At 44.1% G+C, this 19,858-nt stretch overlaps 2 protein-coding genes across 3 annotated transcripts; one reads left to right on the top strand and one right to left on the bottom strand.

The window, feature by feature from the left end:
* The first annotated feature begins 418 nt into the window (after positions 1 to 418).
* ptpn21 (protein tyrosine phosphatase non-receptor type 21) lies at positions 419 to 15,463 on the top strand. 2 transcript variants are annotated; one of them, XM_062396881.1, is made up of 20 exons: positions 419 to 738; positions 1,343 to 1,640; positions 2,761 to 2,930; positions 3,335 to 3,432; positions 4,806 to 4,873; positions 4,972 to 5,042; positions 5,350 to 5,437; positions 5,571 to 5,659; positions 6,265 to 6,352; positions 7,178 to 7,257; positions 7,409 to 7,516; positions 8,099 to 8,159; positions 8,350 to 8,431; positions 8,586 to 10,102; positions 10,647 to 10,787; positions 11,606 to 11,821; positions 12,083 to 12,211; positions 12,300 to 12,534; positions 13,127 to 13,287; positions 13,713 to 15,463. In XM_062396881.1, exons 2-20 carry the CDS (start codon positions 1,461 to 1,463, stop codon positions 13,839 to 13,841), a joined length of 3,711 nt encoding a protein of 1,236 aa, XP_062252865.1. In that variant the 5' UTR covers positions 419 to 738; positions 1,343 to 1,460; the 3' UTR covers positions 13,842 to 15,463. The 2 variants fall into 2 exon arrangements, with proteins under 2 accessions (XP_062252865.1, XP_062252866.1); XM_062396882.1 differs by lacking the exon at positions 7,409 to 7,516 and having other exon boundaries at positions 422 to 738.
* A 70-nt stretch (positions 15,464 to 15,533) lies between these two features.
* fam98b (family with sequence similarity 98 member B) lies at positions 15,534 to 19,335 on the bottom strand. Its single transcript, XM_062396883.1, has 8 exons — positions 19,155 to 19,335; positions 18,910 to 19,058; positions 18,099 to 18,227; positions 17,840 to 18,015; positions 17,254 to 17,334; positions 17,007 to 17,123; positions 16,390 to 16,557; positions 15,534 to 16,293 (listed from the first exon to the last, which is right to left on the bottom strand). Exons 1-8 carry the CDS (start codon positions 19,190 to 19,192, stop codon positions 16,042 to 16,044), a joined length of 1,110 nt encoding a protein of 369 aa, XP_062252867.1. The 5' UTR covers positions 19,193 to 19,335; the 3' UTR covers positions 15,534 to 16,041.
* Between the last annotated feature and the right edge of the window lie 523 nt (positions 19,336 to 19,858).

Genomic DNA, 19,858 nt, shown 5'->3' on the forward strand with positions numbered 1-19,858 from the left:
ACTTTACATACACACACAGACGTTAGTACCACATTTGAGGATTACACGTGGGGACACTTTGCAAACAAGATAAGAAAGGAAACTCGTGAACAAATATAAAATAACGCCGTTACAGCTGTCATTCAGTGTAAAATGTAAACAGACAGATCAGCGGGCAGCAGCTGTCCCGCTCACACTGAGCGGCATTCCAGCTGTCTGATGTCATGACTCACCGCGCGGATTCATCCGCCACGGGGACACTATAAGGGAGATTTTAAGGGTCCTATCCAGTAAATACTGATAATAAAATAATCAGTATTAATATATCGTAACTTTGATATTATACTTAATTAGTTTCGGTGTTAAAACCAGCTGCGTGGAGCAAGAGAGGTAAAACTATAGAGCCCGCGGATGTAGACGGAATCCACTTGTTGCTATTCCAATCCCAGGAAGCGCAGCACGCCGGGGACTTGAGTGGAGCGTCGGAGCGGCAGCGGGAGGCGTGGGGCTGCACTGTCCGTTGTGATCCAGAGACTAACCGCAGCCGAGCCAGCCGCCTCTCCGCTCTGCTCCGTGTTTCAAAGTGGACGTTTATTGAACTTGATGGCGGAAACTTAAAGGACTGAACCCCCCACTCCCACCCCCAGCTGGACTACTGGTTAACATCCGGGAACTGGGACAATTTTTTTTGTTGTCTTGTCCAAAATATTCACCGGCGACGTCAGCTTCCCCCCCCGGGTGTCGTCTACTCGCTGGAACGTAAGTTAGCTCGCTAGCGCCCAAGCTAATTTAAGTTATGGTTAATAGTTTTGCTAAAGGTAAAAAGTTGTTAGGGGAGTGTTTTACATTTTGTACGAAAGTCTGTGGACGTGGCATGGAAGCAAGGGGACGTGGTTCCCGGGTAGAGAGTGATATTAATATGGTGGATGCACGGGCAGGGATTTGCCTGCTGCGTATTCTAACAGGTTGCTGTTTGGATCTGGCTATTCACTGGAAAGGGGGTTTGTTTTACCCACAACCTTTTTGGGGGGTGGATAAAAATGGCTGGCTCAGGTTGGATACTAGAAGTTACTCAGAAGTCAATAGATTCGTTTAAAAAAATGTGTTCTAAGTGAGTTTGATTGTAATATGATGAAATCAGTCTGGAAACTCGAAATGCAGTATTCAGGGATCCCTTTCTGATTCAGTGACAGGACCTGGTTTGTTTACTAAATGCTGTGTGTGTGTCAGTGATGTCTGTGATTGTTGTGATTCTCCCACCTCTTGCATCAACTCCTCCATCACCTCCTCCATGACTGCATGCTCGCCTGTTTTGGTTCAATGTGGCAGTTTTGAGACGTTTCTTGTCTTCTCCTCCCAACAGACCCGTGTGTCGATGATGAACCTGGTCACTTTCACAGAAGTCTCGAGAGGACAGAGAGGAGGATAATCTCTCCTGGACCAAGTGAAGACCCTCCCCTCCCCGGGGGGTAGTGTGAAACATGCCCTTGCCATTTGGCCTAAAACTCAAAAGGACCAGGAGGTATACGGTGTCAAGCAAGAGCTGTCTTGTCACTCGGATCCAGCAGCTCAATGGAGAGTTTGTTGAGTTTACACTTTCGGTGGAGAGCACCGGGCAGGAATGTTTGGAGGCAGTTGCTCAGAGACTCGAGTTAAGAGAGGTATGTATGTATGTGCCTTCTGCAAATACAAGTGCTGATTGTTCCCCGTTTTAGATTTTTATCACATTTCCCCGTAGCAAGAAAGTGCTGTGGAGTTGTTGTTTTTTTTGCCTTCGTGACACATTCTTGCCTGGACCAACAGAAACCAAGATAACCAGTTTCTCATTGTTTACTCACATTGTGGAATATGTGGGTGACAAAGTTTAGCATTTACTTTATAACATGTATGTATCTAACTCATCACACAGATTGGCAAACCTGCTACTTTTGCCTTTGAAATGATTGTTTAAACCGAAATAAAGATTCTCACATAGTTATGAGTCAGGACACCTTGGTCACTATTGATCACAGTGGCACCAGTTTGTCATGATGAACTGAAACAAATGTAAGTGTAGCCCTTTCGTACCCAGTTGTAGAACCTCCTGAACATACAAGTGATGAGTGGTAGAAACTGGCTTTCAATGATAACGCAATCAAATTGACTGTTGCACTTGTTTATTACACGCTTGTGTGTATTCATATTGTTTTTTTCAGCATCAGTCTGATGTTTGTAAATCCTAATGAGGACCACAATTCATATCAGTTTGTAGGCAACTTCCATTCACCGGGTCATTAACATTTCACATTAACATCTTACTTGAGTAATGTCTACACAAGATGTTTACCCACAGTCGCGTACTGAGGCTCTCTGTTGTATCTACTTGCCAACAGTTATGTTGACACTCATTTTTCTAGTTTTTCGTTTGAGCATACTGCAAATCACAAAAGATCTCTTTCAGCTAAATTGTCTAAGCCCACAGGGGTTTCTTTCCCTACCAGTGTTCAATTTGAGATGTTCAGACAGTCACAAGACTGAGTCCCAAGAGCCTAGTCTGGAAAAGTTTGAGGCCTGCATTATTGTACGATTTAAAGATGTGCACTTAAAGTAAGTGCATAAAATGGAACAAGGCACATGTCTCATAATATTTTTAATATGTAATATAATTTTGGGTTAGCAATCATTATGATGAGTAAAATGAAATTTACTAAATGTAACATTTTCTTCCAGATCTACCTAGAGTTTCTTTGATCACAGTGTGGTTGTGGTGTAATGTGTTTGCTTTCTTTCTGTGTTTCATAGATAACCTACTTCAGTCTGTGGTACTTCAACAAGCAAAACCTGCAGAGATGGATTGACTTGGAGAAGCCGCTGAAAAAGCAGCTGGACAAGTACGGGCTGGAGCCCACCGTTTACTTTGGCGTTGTGTTTTACATACCCAGCGTCACTCAGCTGCAACAGGAGATCACAAGGTGACGCTCCACCAGTGACACGAGGCGTCTTCTCTAAGCCATTTATCACATTAGCTTGGTTAAAGAATCTCAAAGAAAATCTGTCAAAAGTTATGAATTTGAGTATTAGGTTTTGTGCAGCCACATCAGGCATTTAGTATTTCTGTATATCAGCGCTGCTCAAGCTGATGACTAAAGCAACTAGATGCACAGTGGCTCCCAAAGAACCAGATAGCAGTGCATCATGGCAGCTTCTCTCCTCATCCATTTCTAGTGCCAAGCTTTAAATACTATATATCATAAGGTATTCTAATACTACTGTATTGACACATTTTTCACAGTTTCAGCATACCTGATAAAGTTATAATGTTTTGATGTTTGCTGCTTGTTCCTCCCCACTCAACTGCCTCTCTGTTTCCCCACAGATATCAGTATTACCTACAGCTGAAGAAGGATGTTCTGGAGGGCAGGATCCAATGCTCGCTCGAACAAGCTGTACGTTTGGCAAGCCTGGCAGTGCAAGGTAATGTGAATGTAAAATATAAGTCTTACAGAATATAAACTGCAGTTGGGCTAGGGTTGTGTTTCATTGTGTAAATCATTTTTGCAATGACTATAAGTAGCTGTAAGTTACAGACAACGTAATTACTGGGGCAGTTACAAGGCAATTGTCAATAAATCACAAGTTAATGAATAATGAGGAAACACTCTTGACAGAAGGGCTTGTGCCAGTTTTTTCAGATTTTCATTTAACTCAAGTTCGCAAGTTTGGGATGGCAATAAGCATGTTGTTTACCTGTTGTTCACCTTTAGATCTACATCACAGCAAAAGCACAGCTTAGAAATTGAGACTTAAGGTTGTAATTTCATAAAATGTTGTGAAACACATTGTGTGTGTGTGTGTGTGTGTGCTTCAGCCCTGACTCATCCTCCCACTCTTGCCCATCCAGAAGAATCTCAAACCCTGTTGGCAAAGTTATATCAGGCGCTGCAGTTTACTGACCTGGGCGTTTGCATAGCAGAGCTGCTCAGATCACTTACTGTTGCAGCCATGTTGAAATGACCAACCTGCTGTATGTGCCTCATAAAAACAGCCCCATGAATCTTCTTGCACATGCTCTTAGGATTTAATGATTGCCTAAGTTGTCTTGCAAACTTGTATGTGTGTGATATTGTGCCGTAAATAAAGTTGTGTAGTTCCTATTTTGTGTCCCTGCCTGGGATATTTTGGAGTGAAGGGCAGTTGTAGCTAGTGAGCATGGCTGATGCCTGGGATACCCAAGATAGTTGTGAGTGGTTGCCAGCAGGCAGCCTGGAGCTGGGACAGTTTTGAATCTCTACGTTGTCAGACACTGAAGCAATCCCCCTCAATAACAAACGGGCCGCTCCTCTCCTAAAATTAGTCCATCTGGTCATCACACACTGCAGCTTTTCTAAAGGCATGACACCCTTCTGTAATTCCTGAATGTCCCGACTGTCTATTTTGTCTTGTACTAAATGCAGAAATGGACATGCAATGGGATTTATTCAACAGGCCAGTGTCATGTTTCTTAGTTAGTTCTATAAGAACACTGCAGAGAACAACTTGACGCTTTCTTTTTTGCTACTTGTAATTTTGAATCTGTTTCTTTGAGGCACTGGATCAGATCATGGAACATTAATCAAGCTGTGAAAGAACTAAACCTTTTAGAACTTGTCTAATGATGTTTTGTTACATAACTTTTGAGACTCTTCTTACAACTGAACACACCTCCGTTATTTTGCTCACAACTTTAACAATCTGTTTCGACTATGATAATTTATGGTCCAGATTATGCCCAGAAGTTTTATTTCTTGAACTTGTTCAATGTGAGGTCTGTTCTGCTGCTTTAAGTGTTTCTTTCTTTACGATCACAGCTGACTTTGGTGACTTCAATCGTTATGACTCCCAGGAGTTCCTCCAGAAGTTTGTGCTATTCCCCATTGTGAGTTCTTTATGATGCACATTCAACACAATAAATATTTCAGACTTGTTCTGTTCATCTACTTTTATACCAACATCATATCAATCCTGTGTCTGCAGGACTGGATTCAGGATGAGCGAGTGCTGGAGGAAGCCACTCAGAAAGTGGCTCTGCTTTACCAGTCCTTCAGGTGAGCAGGTTTTTAAAAGCATCAGCCTGTCTATTCCATGTTTTCATCAACAGACATTTTCACATATTACACTGAAAAACATTAATTTTTTGCATCATCCTGCGAGAAAGAAATCTGTTAAAGCCGCTCATCCACTGAGTTAATTTAGTTTCTCTCAGGACTTACAGTACTTGATCTCCTGTGATTAATTTTACACATTGTCTTAGGGTTACGTAACCCTAACCCTAACCGGGTCCATGTCTTTGTTTTTTATACATGTTCAGTGTTTGTTTTTTCATGTCTTTTGTTGCAATTTTTACCCCTTCAGGGGTTTGTCGTCACCAGAGGCAGAGATGTTGTACATGCAGGAGGTGGAGCAAGTGGAGGGCTATGGCCAGGAGAGCTATCAAGCCAAGGTAGGTCTACAACCTCCACCCTCTGTCTTCCCACGAGCCCCAGACCTCAAAAAGTGTAACACTGTGTATTATTGCGACTACTGCTTTAGATTCTTTCACATCTGTGAATGTCCATGTCTTCTAATCTAAACAGGACAGCACAGGCACAGACGTCACCATTGGATCTTGCCTTGACGGCATCTTTGTCAAGCACAAAAACGGAAGACCGCATCTTTTATTCAGGTAAGAGACAAGTTAGAGAACCTTTGTTTGAACATTAGTTTCCACCGAACAGTCAGCCTATAAGAGCCACTTCTTGGAATGAAAGCATTGAATCAAAGCTTTGTCTGCAAACTCGTGACTCTCAGCAGTAATTACATTGAATCAGATGATTCTGTCAGTGTAGTGGTAAAGCTCTACCAAGCTATTCTTGGCAGAGCTTGTCTCCCATAATTTTTCTTAACGCTCACTCGACCTTAACGTGGCATGAGAGGAAATGAGTCGGGTAAACACTCATAGCTGAGAGGATTTTTTGTGGGGGCGTTATTTGTCAGTCCTGTGAGTAAGTGAACATTCTTGGCCTAGGCTGAACTGTATCTATGTACATACCTTTTAAGCCCCAGACAGCGTGACTAGCAAATGGGTTTATGTTTTGCATTGTTAAAGCAGACAGTCCATTAAAAAATACCATGAGGTTTTGGGATGTGTATGGGTTTTTATTACGAATTGTTAAAGCAGACAGTCTCTTCACAAATGCCATGAGGTTTTGGGACCGCCATGACATCATGTGTCGTTTTTTTCTTCTCTCCCTCTCTCTCTTGGCCACTGGATTTTAATTGGCTGCGTAGGTGGAATGAAATTAACAACATGAGTCACAACAGGTCCTTCTTTGCCCTGGAGCTCGCCAACAGAGAGGAGAGTGTTCAGTTCCAGACCGTAAGTCTCTGCTGCCATTACACCTTCTTCTCTCGCCCCATCCCCGGGGACATTGCAATCTTATTGGATTGAGCACAACTTGGAGATGGCCTTTGTTGTTGAGATTATCATCAGCGAGTCTTCACAAAGCACCTGTGTGTTTGTGTGTGTGTGTGTTAGTGTCTGTAACTTTGGTTGTTTGGGTATGAGTAGGTCATAAAGTCACATACCATTAGTAGAGGGAATACACAGATGCTTTTATTTGCACAGTGGGGTCCAAAGGTCTGAGACCACTTGAATGGGAACCTGGTTTCTGCAAACTTGACTCAGCAAAAACAAAATTTCCGCTGAGTCTTAAAAAGTTTCAAAATAAAATCTAACCCTAATTTAGGCCTTTGAAAAGTTAATATAAATATGTTAACACATGTGCAAGGTCTTTAATATATACAGCTAGGTTCCTCTTAATATTCATTTAATACTTCCAACACACTTTAAAATGAGAAACGTTTTGGCATCATGCAGTTTGTAATGTTATGAGCATGCTTCAATAAAACTAGCAACAAGACCAATGTGGAATCAGTAGCCTACAAACAGCTCAATCAAACAAAGAGTAAGGATACTTACTAATGTGTCATTTCAAGGGCTGTTCTGTACTCGGCTGTTTCAGCTTATCTTCAATTCTAAGGAAGTGTGAGCAGTTCTGGGATGTTCCTTCATAAAGCAATGCTTTTAAATTTATGTCATTGTGGTCTTAACAAGCTATAAACCTGCAGGAACTTTAAAACAACACATCTGGACTAATCCTCTTGCCATCTGATTATTTTCTGTTTCTCTTTTTTCATGTAGGAAGACATGGAAACCTCCAAATATGTTTGCCGGATGTGTCTGGCCAGACTCAAGTTTTATAAGATTAACAAGAGTAGCCTGTAAGTGTTTTCCTTTTTCCCCCCTCTTCTTTTTAACACGTCTAGCCGAGTTCCTATTTATTTGTTCCATGTCTTCTCATGCGTGTGTCTCCTCTTTCTTTGGCGTTGCCTTCACTTCACTTCTATCCTCATCTCCTCCTCTCTTCTTCAGAGAGGAGTGTGACCCCCTCCCCACTGAGGGCTCCCAGAGGTGCCTCCTCACTCTATCCTTTCCTCGCTTTCCAATGCTCTCTCGTCCCTCTCTGCCTTCTAATAAGGGGTGAGCAACACAGTCAGCCACTGCCTACACTCTGCCTATCGAGCAGGTGCCAACACCTATCCCTTTGTCACTCCCCTTCATAAAAGTTACCAAAGCAAACAGATTTTATGTGTCTGAATGGAACTTTGAACTCAGAAACATGCAGTGACTTTTTTTATCCAAGTAAAATAAATGTATATTTAAAATGTATAGCCTAAAGTTTTTCATTTCAAATCCTCATCTTCTCTGATTTTTAGGGGATCGAACCTCAGTTCATACCATCTGAAATGTGACCACATTTAAAACTCAAATATTTAACTTTTAAATTAAGATTAATCTCCAGTTCTGCGAGTTTGCCTTTGCACTGCAGCAATAATGTTGCATGGTGAATTTGGGAAGTGATGTGTGACGAGTTTAAAATTTGATGGGCTGTACACTGTGTTTTACCTTAGTGTGTTTGTTTGTGTGTGCGTCCAAAGTTAAGTTAAACAGCAATAAATTATATAGATATTCTACATATAGAAATATATTTTCCTCTGTAATAAATTGGAAAAGTGTCAGTAATGGTTTGGTTCTGTTTTGTCACACTTGTTTTCCCAACAGCCAAACGCAGCCCGCAGTTGTAAACCCAGTTCGACGGAGATCCTCGACTAGAATCTCTCTGGTAATGTTCAAGTACACACAAAACACTCCGTTCACACATGTATACACATTAGTTATAGATGTATGGTTGTGTACATTTTTTGTAAGCATTGCAGCCTGTGATCAATGTTAAAAGTACTGTAGTATTTCCTTAGAGAGCAGTATTTCAATTATGTGAACAGTTTTTGAATTCCTCTCTTTTTGATTTACAGCCAAAGCCTCAGGCCTACATGATGCCACCTCCCCAAATGCACTACAATGGCCATTTCACAGAGCCTTACACATCATCACAAGGTAATTACTGTGTAAAAAGAAACTTCCAGCGAGTGCCCAAGAAGATTTAAGTCATTACATATTATTACTTGTGTTTTTCCTCTATGTTTTACCAAATATAATTGTTATTTAATTATAATTCTGTACCCATCTGGGGCTGTCCTTGTTCTCACAGACAACCTGTACATGAACACTCAGAATGGTTACTACTACCACTCTCAGACCAGCCTGGACTGCCCTCCTCTGGAATACACCAGTGGAGGGCGATTACGTAACGGCAGCGTCTACAGCGCCCACAGCACCAGCTCTCTAACCAATCCTCAACACTACCTTCAACCCTCACCCATGTCCTCCAATCCCTCCATCACCAGCGATATCACCAGGCCAGACTATGTCCCCTCCCATCGCCACAGCGCTCTCATCCCCCCTTCTTACCGTGCCACCCCTGATTACGAGTCAGTGATGCGTCAGAAGAACCGAGGAGTGGGAGGAGGGATGGTTTTGTCTCAAGAGCATCGTCAGAGCCACTCAATGAGGAACCTAAACATTGGAAACTCGTACGCCTACAGCAGACCGGACCCTCTAGTATACAGCCAGCCAGAGATAAGGGGGGAGCATGGCGGAGCAGCCCAACACTACCATTACCCTTTCCATCTGGGCTCCAGCTTTCATAGCCCCTCTCCATACCCCTACCCTACTGAGAGGAGGCCTGTAGTGGGGGCGGTTAGTGTCCCAGAGCTCACTAATGTCCAGTTACAACAAGCCCAGGAGTATCCAGCTCCCAACATCATGAGAACACAAGTGTACCGACCACCTCCCCCCTACCCGTACGCCCACCCTCGGCCTGCCAACAGCACGCCTGACCTGTCACGTCACCTGTATGTCAGCAGCAGCAACCCAGACCTCATCATCACGAGGCGCGTGCACCACTCAGTCCAGACTTTCCAGGAGGACAGTCTGCCTGTTGCTCACTCTCTGCAGGAGGTGTCGGAGCCTCTGTACTACGGACCCCCCCACAGACACCCGTACAACTCTCAGAAGCGTAATTCCATTGAGATCGCTGGACTGGCTCATAGTCTGGAGGGGATGAGGGTCAAAGAACGGACCTTGTCTTCCTCGGCAGCTGAAGCTGCTACGCCCCCTCCAGTCTTGCGTGGCGGTCGCTCTCAAGGCTCCCAGCTCAATGTGTTCTTAGAGCGTACAAAGACAGAGGACAGGGGCGACATTAAGGAGGACGTGCAGTATGGACACAAGAAGTCTCTTTCAGATGCAACCATGCTGGTTCACAGCAGCGAAGAAGAAGAGGAGTTTGAGGATGAAAGCGGCCGCCACACTCCACTTTCTCAGGACGCAATCGCGGCCATTGTTCCTGAGCAGCATCACAGCCTAACATCTCTCTCCTCTCTGCCGACTCAGCAACAGACTCCCACTGAGCCTCCTCCTGCATATCCCATAGGCTCTTCCCTCGACCCCTCCATAACTAGCTCCTTGACGTACAAGGTTCACCCCCTGATCCAGGAGAGCGAGCCTCTGTACCTGCTGTCGGAATTACGACAGCCCAGGATTATGCCCTCAGTCTCAGAGGGAGACCTGAGTGGTCCGGCCAAGCAGAAGACTAAAACAGACTTCAAGAAGAGGCCTGTGTCTGATGGGCCTCCTGGGAAGAAAACTGTGGAAGGTTTACCCCCTGCAGTGAGTCTTGTTATAAAATTATACAATAATGTATTTTTATTTTAACGTGCTTATGAGAGAGGTGTGCGTGTGCGTGTGTGCGTGTGCGTGTGTGCGTGTGCGTGTGTGCGTGTGCGTGTGTGCGTGTGCGTGTGTGTGTGTTCTGAGACTTTCACAAAGAAACTACTCAATTCTTTTAAAGTAATCAACCGCTTATTGTGATGAATTTGGCCAAACGTGATCACTATAAGCTATTTCTATTTTCTTTTTTACTCAGTCACATGATGTCTGTTCCACATATCAAGATAACAATAGTATGCTTGTAGAGTCATCTCATTGGCCGGCGTCGACTGACGTAAACAGACTCACTTTGACACATAGAAAGAATGTCGCTGGACTACCTCTGCAAACCGGACTGGTGACATTCTGCTCGAAAGCTGTGCTGTCACTCCCCTTTTCTACCTGATACCGCTCCCTCTCTCTCTCTCTCTCTCTCTCTCTGTGTGACATTCACACACATTGATCTTCACCTTTTCTCTGTCTCTCCACGCTGTCACCACGCCAGGGCATGAAGAAAGGAGGGAGGTCAGAGGTGAAGAAGATGGGCCCCCTGAAGGTGGCGAAGCTCAACGGCCTGTCGGTGTCCAGGCAGCCGATGTTTGACGAGATCAAGGACGACCCAGAACGAGCCTCCAACGACGAGAGGGTAGGGCCGAGCTTCCATGTTGCCACTGATATGCTCTTAAAAGACACAGCTTCTTAAATCAATGTTAAGTTTATACATCGAACACCAATGAGATCATGTGAGATTTATTATTCATGGTAAAAAGCTAATTGCCAGGAGCTGCTTGTTTAGTTGGTGTTGGTAACACCTGATAGCTGCTGCCGTGTTATGACACATCCGACTCAGCTGCTCAACATTACTGATCATGACCGTGTGGACATAAATTCCTGACACTTAACTAAATGACCTCTATAGCTAATGAGGTCATGACTAAGTAAAGCAAAGGAGAACACGTCTCATTCCTAGATGTCTCCCACATGCATGTATTTTCAACAACACACGTAGATTATAGCTAACTCTTAGTTCACTACTTATACACATGGCAGTGGTTTACATTGTTAATTATTGTATGAATTCTCCTGTTGATTTAAATGTGGAGCAACTTCCACCACTGCTGATCACACGTCATCGGAACTAAGATGATATTAAAACATCTCGTTTGTCAAGGAGACGATTAATGTAATGACGACAGCTCACAGGAAACTATGTCGTCCAACTGCTAGAGATTTTACCGTAACAGAAAGTAGAACTACAGTAAGAGAAAGTAAATGAGCTGCTGCTCGTGTACCAGACTCCGAACTAGTAATGTTTAGAAGATTCTGGAATGGTACCAGACATCTTAAAACATAACACGTGTTTAATAAACTAACGAAAGCTGTTCCTGTATGAGGATTGAATTATGGATTATGCATGACAGCGATGTATTTTACATTTTTACTTTTCTTGTGTGTGTGTGTCAGTGTAAATTGCTGGAGCAGCACATGGACATGGGCGAGCTGTTGAAGGAATACGAGAAAATCCCAAAGCGCCCAGGAGGAGAATACACCGTGGCCCAGCTGCCAGAGAGCGGAGACAAGAACCGCTTCCAGGACGTCCTGCCTTACGACAGCAACCGAGTGGAGCTGGTTCCCACTAAAGAGAACAACACGGGGTACATCAATGCCTCACACATCAGAGTAAGTTGTGCAGCGATGCAACACAACATGTACAGGTTTTTAATCTCTACACAGGCTGATTTAAAAACGTTTCACATCATTTTACAAATTCAGAGTAAAGACTAAATGTATGTTTTCTTCCATGACCAGACGTTTTTCGTTTCTGTCACGACTTCTCAGTAAAAAAGTCATTTGTTCTGAACGTTTCTGAATGATTTCCATTCTCTGCTCTTATTACTGATGAGGTCCATCTTTAAACACACTGGTGTTGTGTCTCATTAGATCACGGTCGCAGGACAGGAATGGAGCTACATCGCGTCGCAGGGTCCCATGTCCAACACGTGTCAGGACTTCTGGCAGATGGTGTGGGAGCAGGGCGTCTCCATCATCGGGATGGTCACTGCTGAGGAGGTGTGTTACGCTTCATATTTACAGCTCCACATATTTCAGTTCACATCCCGGCCTGGACTGACCCTCCTCTGTCACCCTCTCCCTGCAGGAGAGCGGCCGAGAAAAGAGCTTCCGGTACTGGCCACGGCTGGGAACGCGCCACAACACGGTGACGTACGGGCGCTTCAAGATCACCACCCGCTTCCGCACCGAGTCCGGCTGCTACGCCACCACGGGGCTTAAGATCAAACACCTCCTGACGGGCCAGGAGAGGACGGTGTGGCACCTGCAGTACACAGACTGGCCTGATCACGGCTGCCCTGAGGACTTCAAAGGTTTTCTCAGTGAGTAAAACTTTCTGGATCAGGTCCTGTGTAACTGGTGCGTTTACTGCAACAGTTGATTCCCTATGTGTCATGGAGGTGTTTTTCAGAAAGGAACTTTTCACATATAAAGAACGCCGCGGGAGATGGACGTGGTCAGAGGCTTTCACAACAACAAGAACATGTCCAGAGCATTCTTGGAAGCAGCTGACCTTGACCTTTGCGTTCTCGTATCACACAGGAAAATGTCTGCAGTTCGATGCTTGTCTGAAAGAAGCTAGAGCAAAATATCCAGTGCTGCAATGAGGAAATATTAGTTAACTCCACCGAGGCCGTGGTTTTCATCTGGGATTGGTAATTAGCAAGATAAAGCAAAAGCTACTGAACGGGTTTTCTCAACTTGGTAGAAGGGGGGCGGGGGGGTACAGGCCACGGAAAAACCCACCGGATGTTATTTGGGGGGTGATGCCAGGATTTTCCAGAGATCTTCCAGAGACCATTCTGGAAAAAATCCAAAATATGTAGCCTGTTGATATGTAGAAACAGGAGAACAAACAGGGCTGGTTGATGAGGTTTTAATAAGTCTAACGTGAACCATCTCGTGTTTTCCCAGCATACCTGGAGGAGATCCAGTCTGTGAGGAGACACACCAACAGCATCAGTGACCCAAAGAACACAAACCTACCTGTACTGGTCCACTGCAGCGCCGGAGTGGGACGCACTGGAGTGGTCATCCTGTCTGAGATCATGATCGCCTGTCTGGAGCACAACGAGGTAACGTCCTGAGAAAACATTCAGTATTAAAAACAATTATTTATGAATTATCGACCTTCATGGAGATCCATAGTTTATAACGTCTGTGTTGTAGGTCTTTCTCAACGATACAGACACTAACTGATCAGTCAGGATTGAATTAGTACACTTAGCTTAGCTGTGGGATATACAGTGGCTACCTATTGTCTCTGCCTGTGTTTTGAGGGATAACGGTGTGTTTTGAGGGGTATTCTCCATTTTCAATTATGGGGAAGTTAAAGTAATTCTACAACTCTAACGCTAACATCTTAAATCAACGTTTTCAAAGAGTAAAGCCTGTCTCACAAGTGGCAACCACATCTTGCTTTTATTTCCATGTTTTCCCTGCCCTCAGTGTTTTCAGATCACTGCTCTCTCACACACAATCTGTGTCTTGTCTGTTTCAGCCGCTGAACGTCCCAGAGGTCTTGTGGAAGCTGCGCACTCAGAGGATGATGATGGTTCAGACTCTGTCTCAGTACAACTTCATCTACAAGGTCCTCATCCAGTACCTGCGCAACTCCCGGCTGATCTGAGCGCTGCAGGGGAGCCTGTCCGGCCCCCCCGTCAGCGTGCGCCGCCATCAAGAGAAGATTTCAGGGTGGAAGTTGTTCCAGGTTTATGCCAAACTGCACAGTGACGATGAAGTAGCTGTAAGCCTGCTTTAATGTAGCAGCCGTGTGCCGGAGCCTGTTTGGGCCGAGTATTAAACTGGGCAGGGCTGAAGTATTGATGTGTGGTTATACAAAAACGAAAAACAGACGCCATGCAACATGAAGGAGCATGAAGAGCGAAAAACCTGCCTCTAAACAGTATTATATTCTTTTTTACGAACCTTATTTCTTAATAAAGCCCCAGCACTTTTGTAGTACGTCGCTGTAAATAATGAACCAATGTTTAAGCTGCATTAAAAAACTGATCTTTATCATAGGTGTGTATTGAGAACGGTTGATCTAATTTTGCTTGAGGACACTTTTTGAAATGTCTTGGTTTGCCGTTGCTGTTGATTCTGATCGTGAAGGACGTTTCTGTGTCGATGAGGTGAACACTCTGATCAGGGTTTGATTTCGGAGCCGACGGTTCAAAGATGCAGTAACGCGTGTACCCCCCCCCCCCTACTCATCTGTGTGAAACATCTGTTCCCCCTGTTACACACCACCTGCTGAAATAAAGACGGGTATGTTGGAAATTAGAGACGCGTCGCACATCTGCAGGGGGGTTAGTTTTTTCGGGGGTTGAGAGTAAAACTGGAAAAGTAATTTTATACTATTCATGACCTTTTGCTTTAAATGATGAAATGTTTTTAAGAAATCAACTCAGTGCTGTATTTGAAGGATGAAGTGCCTGAATGGAACATGCTGTATATTTTTTTGCATAATATGAAGGAATTTTTGACATTTTCTCCCTCATGGTCATTTATTGCTCGTGTTGCATTGAAGTGAAGCATCTCTGCAAACGATCATATTTATGAATTCACTTTAGATCCCAGAGAGTCTAGATGTGCTCTTATTTTGAAGTGCATTAAAAACCACCAGCGGGAACTTAACAGTTTGGTCTGGTTTTTCTTGTTTTCAATTCAGTGAGAAATCTCTCTTCCGTGGCCTCTGGATTATTTAACAGTCAAACACAGCATCGCTCATCTGGAGCCGGACACAGTCTCTTTCCTGCAGCTGCTCTAAGGAGCATTTACAAATCGAGTGAATCTGTTCAGGAACTATGTCAAGTTTACACTAAGTGAAATAATGTTAATTATATCAGTTTGATATAAATTTGCAGATTTATAGTTAAAGGAATCAACTAAATTTATTTTGTGGCCAAAGTGAAGAGATTGTCGCTCATTTTTCTTACCCTGATATTTTTGTTGACAAAGATACACAGGCCGTGATGTTATCGGATCTTTTTTAACATCCATATTTTGTTTTGTTTTTTTATTGCTTGAGATTTGTTTGTTTGTGGTTTTGAGAAACTGCTTGAGGTTCAGTTTGGAGACTGGAAAAGAAAGCTCTCTGTGGCCAAGGTGTAACTGTACAGGTCTGTTGTTCATAATGTAAAATTCTGCTTGAATGAATATTGGTTATTGTACAAACTGTGTAAACTATCTATTGAAGAACAATTGGAAAAACAAACGAGAATAAATATTTGGAAATGATGCATCCTCTATGTTGCTCAGTTTGAGTCTGTTGCGCCACCATGTGGTAGGAATGAGTCACTGGTAATTACAAATATCAGAGGGAGGTTACATCATAATTCTTTATTTTTTTCAATACAAATCCAGAGATCAAAGAGAATTCAGTCGTGTGGAGAGCTGATAAATGAGGTAATAAATGATATTTTATAGTTGATTCTTCACTGACGAACTAGAACATGAGTCAGATGATGAATCTCCTGTTTTAGTCCAATCTTCTCACAATCTTTCCTCAACTAACTATGTATGTCTTTAAAAAACAGCAGTTGAAAACACTTGTTCAGGATAACGATTCTTAATTTGTATTCCTATCGTAGTGATATATCTGATATTTTCACAACAAGAGTATTAGAGATTTAAACACTGATTTAAGTAAAAAAAAAAAAAGGAGCAGCATTTGAAACCATCCAGGAGGAAGATTTGTCTCTGATGCAAAGTCTGCTTTCGTTTTTGGAAAAATGTTCCTCGTCCATGAAACCCAGGAAGCAGGATTCAGTTTGAATGGAAAAATAATCACTGCACAAAAATGTAAAATCTGTAGAAACTGAATGCTAGAACCGTCCCCTCTTCCCTCCGTGTCCATCATGTCCTCCTTGGTTCCACCCGCCACCACCGCCGCCCCCTCTCCAACCACCTCCACCTCCTCCTCCATGTCCCCAGCCTCCTCCTCCACGTCCTCTGCCGCCACGTCCGCCCCGCCCACCTCCGCCTTCTTGTCTTTCCCTCCAGGCTGGCATTTCGCGAGGCGGGGCTTGAATCTCGGAGGGTCGCCCCCCTCTGTCTGGCACTCTGCCCATCCGGACCTGTGAGAGGAGAGAGAAGAGAAACACTCGTTTACGACTGACGACACATTTTCGATCGAGGAGGTTCCAGGGAAAAGGGAAAACTTCTGTCTCTACCTTGTTGACGGCGCAAGTGGTTTTGTCTCTGCTGGAGCCGCTGCTCGTCTTCACCACGTTGCAGATGTCCTCTCTGGCCGCCAGCAGCTTGGCCATGTCCACGTGGGACTGTGGCCTCAGACAGTGTCTCTTAGGCTGATAGGCACTGGCCATGCTGTCCACCCTCACCTACACACACACACACACACACACACACACACACACACACACACACACACACACACACACACACACACACACACACACACACACACACACACACACACACACACACACACACACACACACACACACACACACACACACACACACACACACACACACACACACACACACACACACACACACACACACACACACACACACACACACACAGAGAGAGAGTCCAGGCCTTTAGGGGGAGGATCCTGTTCTTCAGTCAAATTATACATTGAACATTAAAATAGCATGTCACAACAAATACACAGGGGTTCAGTCTAAGGTGTTTATTAGTATTTGGAAACTTGGCGTCTGTGTCTTCTTTGAACTTGAATTAAAAACTTTCTCCAGAATGTGGGCAGATGTGTTTCTTTGTCAATGATCCAGTTTGATCAGTTTATGAATTGTAACGAACGTACCTTAGCTCGGTCGGACCACCCGAACGACTGGACCGTGACGTCGAGTCGTTTGATGAGCATCCTGCGCCGACACTCGTACTCTGAGGACAGAACCGTGTTGATGCCGTGCAACTTCGCCTGCAGAGTCAAAGACACCGACTTAAATCCAAGTTGCACAAATACATGATACAAAAAAACAACCAGCGCATGAAACACAGAATTAATCATTCATGTAACGTGAATTATTTCAGGTTGTTGTTTTACGTACCCACTGTTCAGTGCTCAGAGATTTGTTCAGAACTGGATTTTCAATGGAGCCACTAGGAAGATCTTTGATGAGTTTATCAACCTATGATGACACAACAAGGTTTATGTGTTAATAACACAATACATTTAATGACAGATGTTCCAAGGGAGGCAAAAAAATAATTATTTATGTTATTAAAGTCTGTAAATAAGTGTTTCCAAGTAGTATCGCTGTTCTTTTAAGTACTGTGATAAAAGCAGAATAAAACAGCCAGTTGATTTACTAATAGTATTTACTAATAATAGTGATGGTGTCCTTATTCTATAGCCAATACATTGTTCTATCAACATTTGCTTTATAATAATTAGTTGAAGCAAAACATCTTGTCAATTGCCACTTCTCAATTATGGGATGGAAATAAATATAATATCAACATAGATTATGTTAAGTGAGGACTTAAAGTATTGCCCCAAAATCAAATTAGTTTCTAAACCATACATTCAGAATAGTCATCAAGTTATAAATATAAAACCCAAGAGACTTATCAAAAAGAGGTTCCTCAGGGGTGATGGATAAATCTACGTTACAAAGCATCACTCTGTCCCACCGTGTCCTGGATTCGGGTGAAGACTCCCTCTGCGTCGGCTCCTCTGGGCTCCGGCAGCTTCAGGGTCTCACAGATCGCTGAAACGTCCTGAAACAGCGAATTCTCGTCCTGAGGTTTATCGGCGACTCGTCTGCTCCTCACAATCTGAGCCGTTTGAAGCTCCGAGCTGAGGAACACTGACATGACATAGACACATCAGTCTTCAAGAACTAACGCACTCGGGGCCCGTAACACAACGAGTGAGGGGACAATCACTTACACACAAACTTGAGATGATCTTTTGTGTGTCGCACGGCGCCCTTGAGAATCCCCGACACGGCTTCTTCGTGGGGACAGTGCAGCTCCTTCAGCAAACCGCTCATCTCCAGCTGGAGGCCGTCCACGTCCTCTGAGGTTTGATGGGACAGGAAACAGACACCATGTTGTGTTCAAATGTCCAATGGGATGTAGATCTTTAGAGGACAGTGACCAGTTCATTTACATTCATCTATTAAGGCTTGTCCTTTTTGACGGGTTGGTGGGGGGGAGAGTTGGAGCCTGGTCTACAGTCCATAAGGAGACCAGCAACTGTTCACTATCACAACTACAGTCAACTTAGAGGCTGGGGGTTCAGTATCTTGCCCAATGACACTTCGGCATGCAGAGTATGGAAGACTGGGATCGAACTGCCGACCTTCGGGCTAGAGGATGACAGCTCTAACCCCTGAGCAGTAGTTTTTCTATACTCTATATACACTAAGGACGGAGGATGTACCACCTTGAGCCCTATGAGATCAATTATAATTTGTAAATAAGGGCTTAACAAATCAAATGTGTTCGATTGATTGAGAAGATGCAAACACAGATATGCCCCAAATGGGATTCGAACCTGCAACAGTGCACCACAACAAAGTCTTCCAGTTTACACCTGCCTGCATCTCCTCTGCTGGTGCTCCACCCCCGGGATCATACTACATACGTGTGCTGCATAAAAACACGTGATCAACACCAGGAGCTAAATCATGGCTGCAACATGCTCTGCGCCGTCACAGAGGAGGCGTGGCCCCGCGTGTCTCACTCATGTGTCTCACCTGGACCGGAGGTGATCGTCTCCTCGAGCCCGCACAGCGGCTGCAGCCTGGAGGCCAACCACCGGCACAGCTCCACGTACTCCTGCGAGGACAGGCCTCCCTCTGCGGCCCGGAGCAGCGCCTCCTCCTCCAGCAGGGGGCCGTCGTACCTGAGGAGGTCGGAGGAGCAACACGCGCACACACACAGGAGTCAGAGACAGCTAACACCAAGCTAACGTCAACATGCTAACCCTCCATTAGCTTACCCCAGCTGCTCCAGCGTGTCCAGGATGTCGCACTCCATCGTTTTTTATATCCACGCGAGTTTATCCGCTCACAACATCACCACGAGTCCAGTTTGTTCTTCCAGCGTCAACACGAACACTCGGTTTTCATCCATTCATGAAAGAGCCTCCATGCTGCTCCGGGGAGGTAAAGGAGCCGGAGGGAAACGTGTGGACAACGAGACTTTAGTTCCGCCACAAAGGTTCCGCACGTTGTGCACGAGTAATAATTGAGCAAAGAAATAATAAAGAGGTTGAAATCTCCTTATTAGGGCGTGAGCACTGACAGATAGTGATAATCCTTACAATTTCAATAAGGAAATTATTGAACATGTTCACATTGACCGATCTTCACAAAAATCAATACACATGTGCATCATGACCAGGCAAACTAAAATGTCTGAGGTGCTATTGGAAAAACGTTACAGGAAGCCTGCTATTTGGCATTTAGGGGCCATTTTGGCCATATTCCACATCTTTGCAAGACGGAGATTCAAACTAAATCAAAAATCGATTTCTCATCACACGGTGTGATGGCGTCAAAGTTTGAATACACTCCATTAAAACACGATGTTCTGTATCTCGGACATGCATGGACCATTCATCCTTTGATACTGAGCGGTAAACAAACAACTCCACTCCTGCAGTGACAGTATCAGTGGTCAAAGATCTAAAGAATGTTTATA

Source organism: Platichthys flesus, chromosome 10 (assembly GCF_949316205.1).
Source record: "Platichthys flesus chromosome 10, fPlaFle2.1, whole genome shotgun sequence".
NCBI lineage: Eukaryota > Metazoa > Chordata > Actinopteri > Pleuronectiformes > Pleuronectidae > Platichthys > Platichthys flesus.

What these genes read in the sequence shown, in the direction of transcription:
- ptpn21 (XM_062396881.1), top strand. Translation starts at nt 1,461, where the DNA reads ATGCCCTTGCCATTTGGCCTAAAACTCAAAAGGACCAGGAGGTATACG. An exon ending in GCCTTACACATCATCACAAG is followed by an intron (nt 8,432 to 8,585) that starts GTAATTACTGTG and finishes TTGTTCTCACAG; the next exon opens with ACAACCTGTACATGAACACT. An exon ending in TCAATGCCTCACACATCAGA is followed by an intron (nt 11,822 to 12,082) that starts GTAAGTTGTGCA and finishes GTGTCTCATTAG; the next exon opens with ATCACGGTCGCAGGACAGGA.
- fam98b (XM_062396883.1), bottom strand. Translation starts at nt 19,192, where the DNA reads ATGGAGTGCGACATCCTGGACACGCTGGAGCAGCTGGG. An exon ending in GACACGCTGGAGCAGCTGGG is followed by an intron (nt 19,059 to 19,154) that starts GTAAGCTAATGG and finishes CGACCTCCTCAG; the next exon opens with GTACGACGGCCCCCTGCTGG. An exon ending in CCACTTGCGCCGTCAACAAG is followed by an intron (nt 16,294 to 16,389) that starts GTAGAGACAGAA and finishes CTCCTCTCACAG; the next exon opens with GTCCGGATGGGCAGAGTGCC.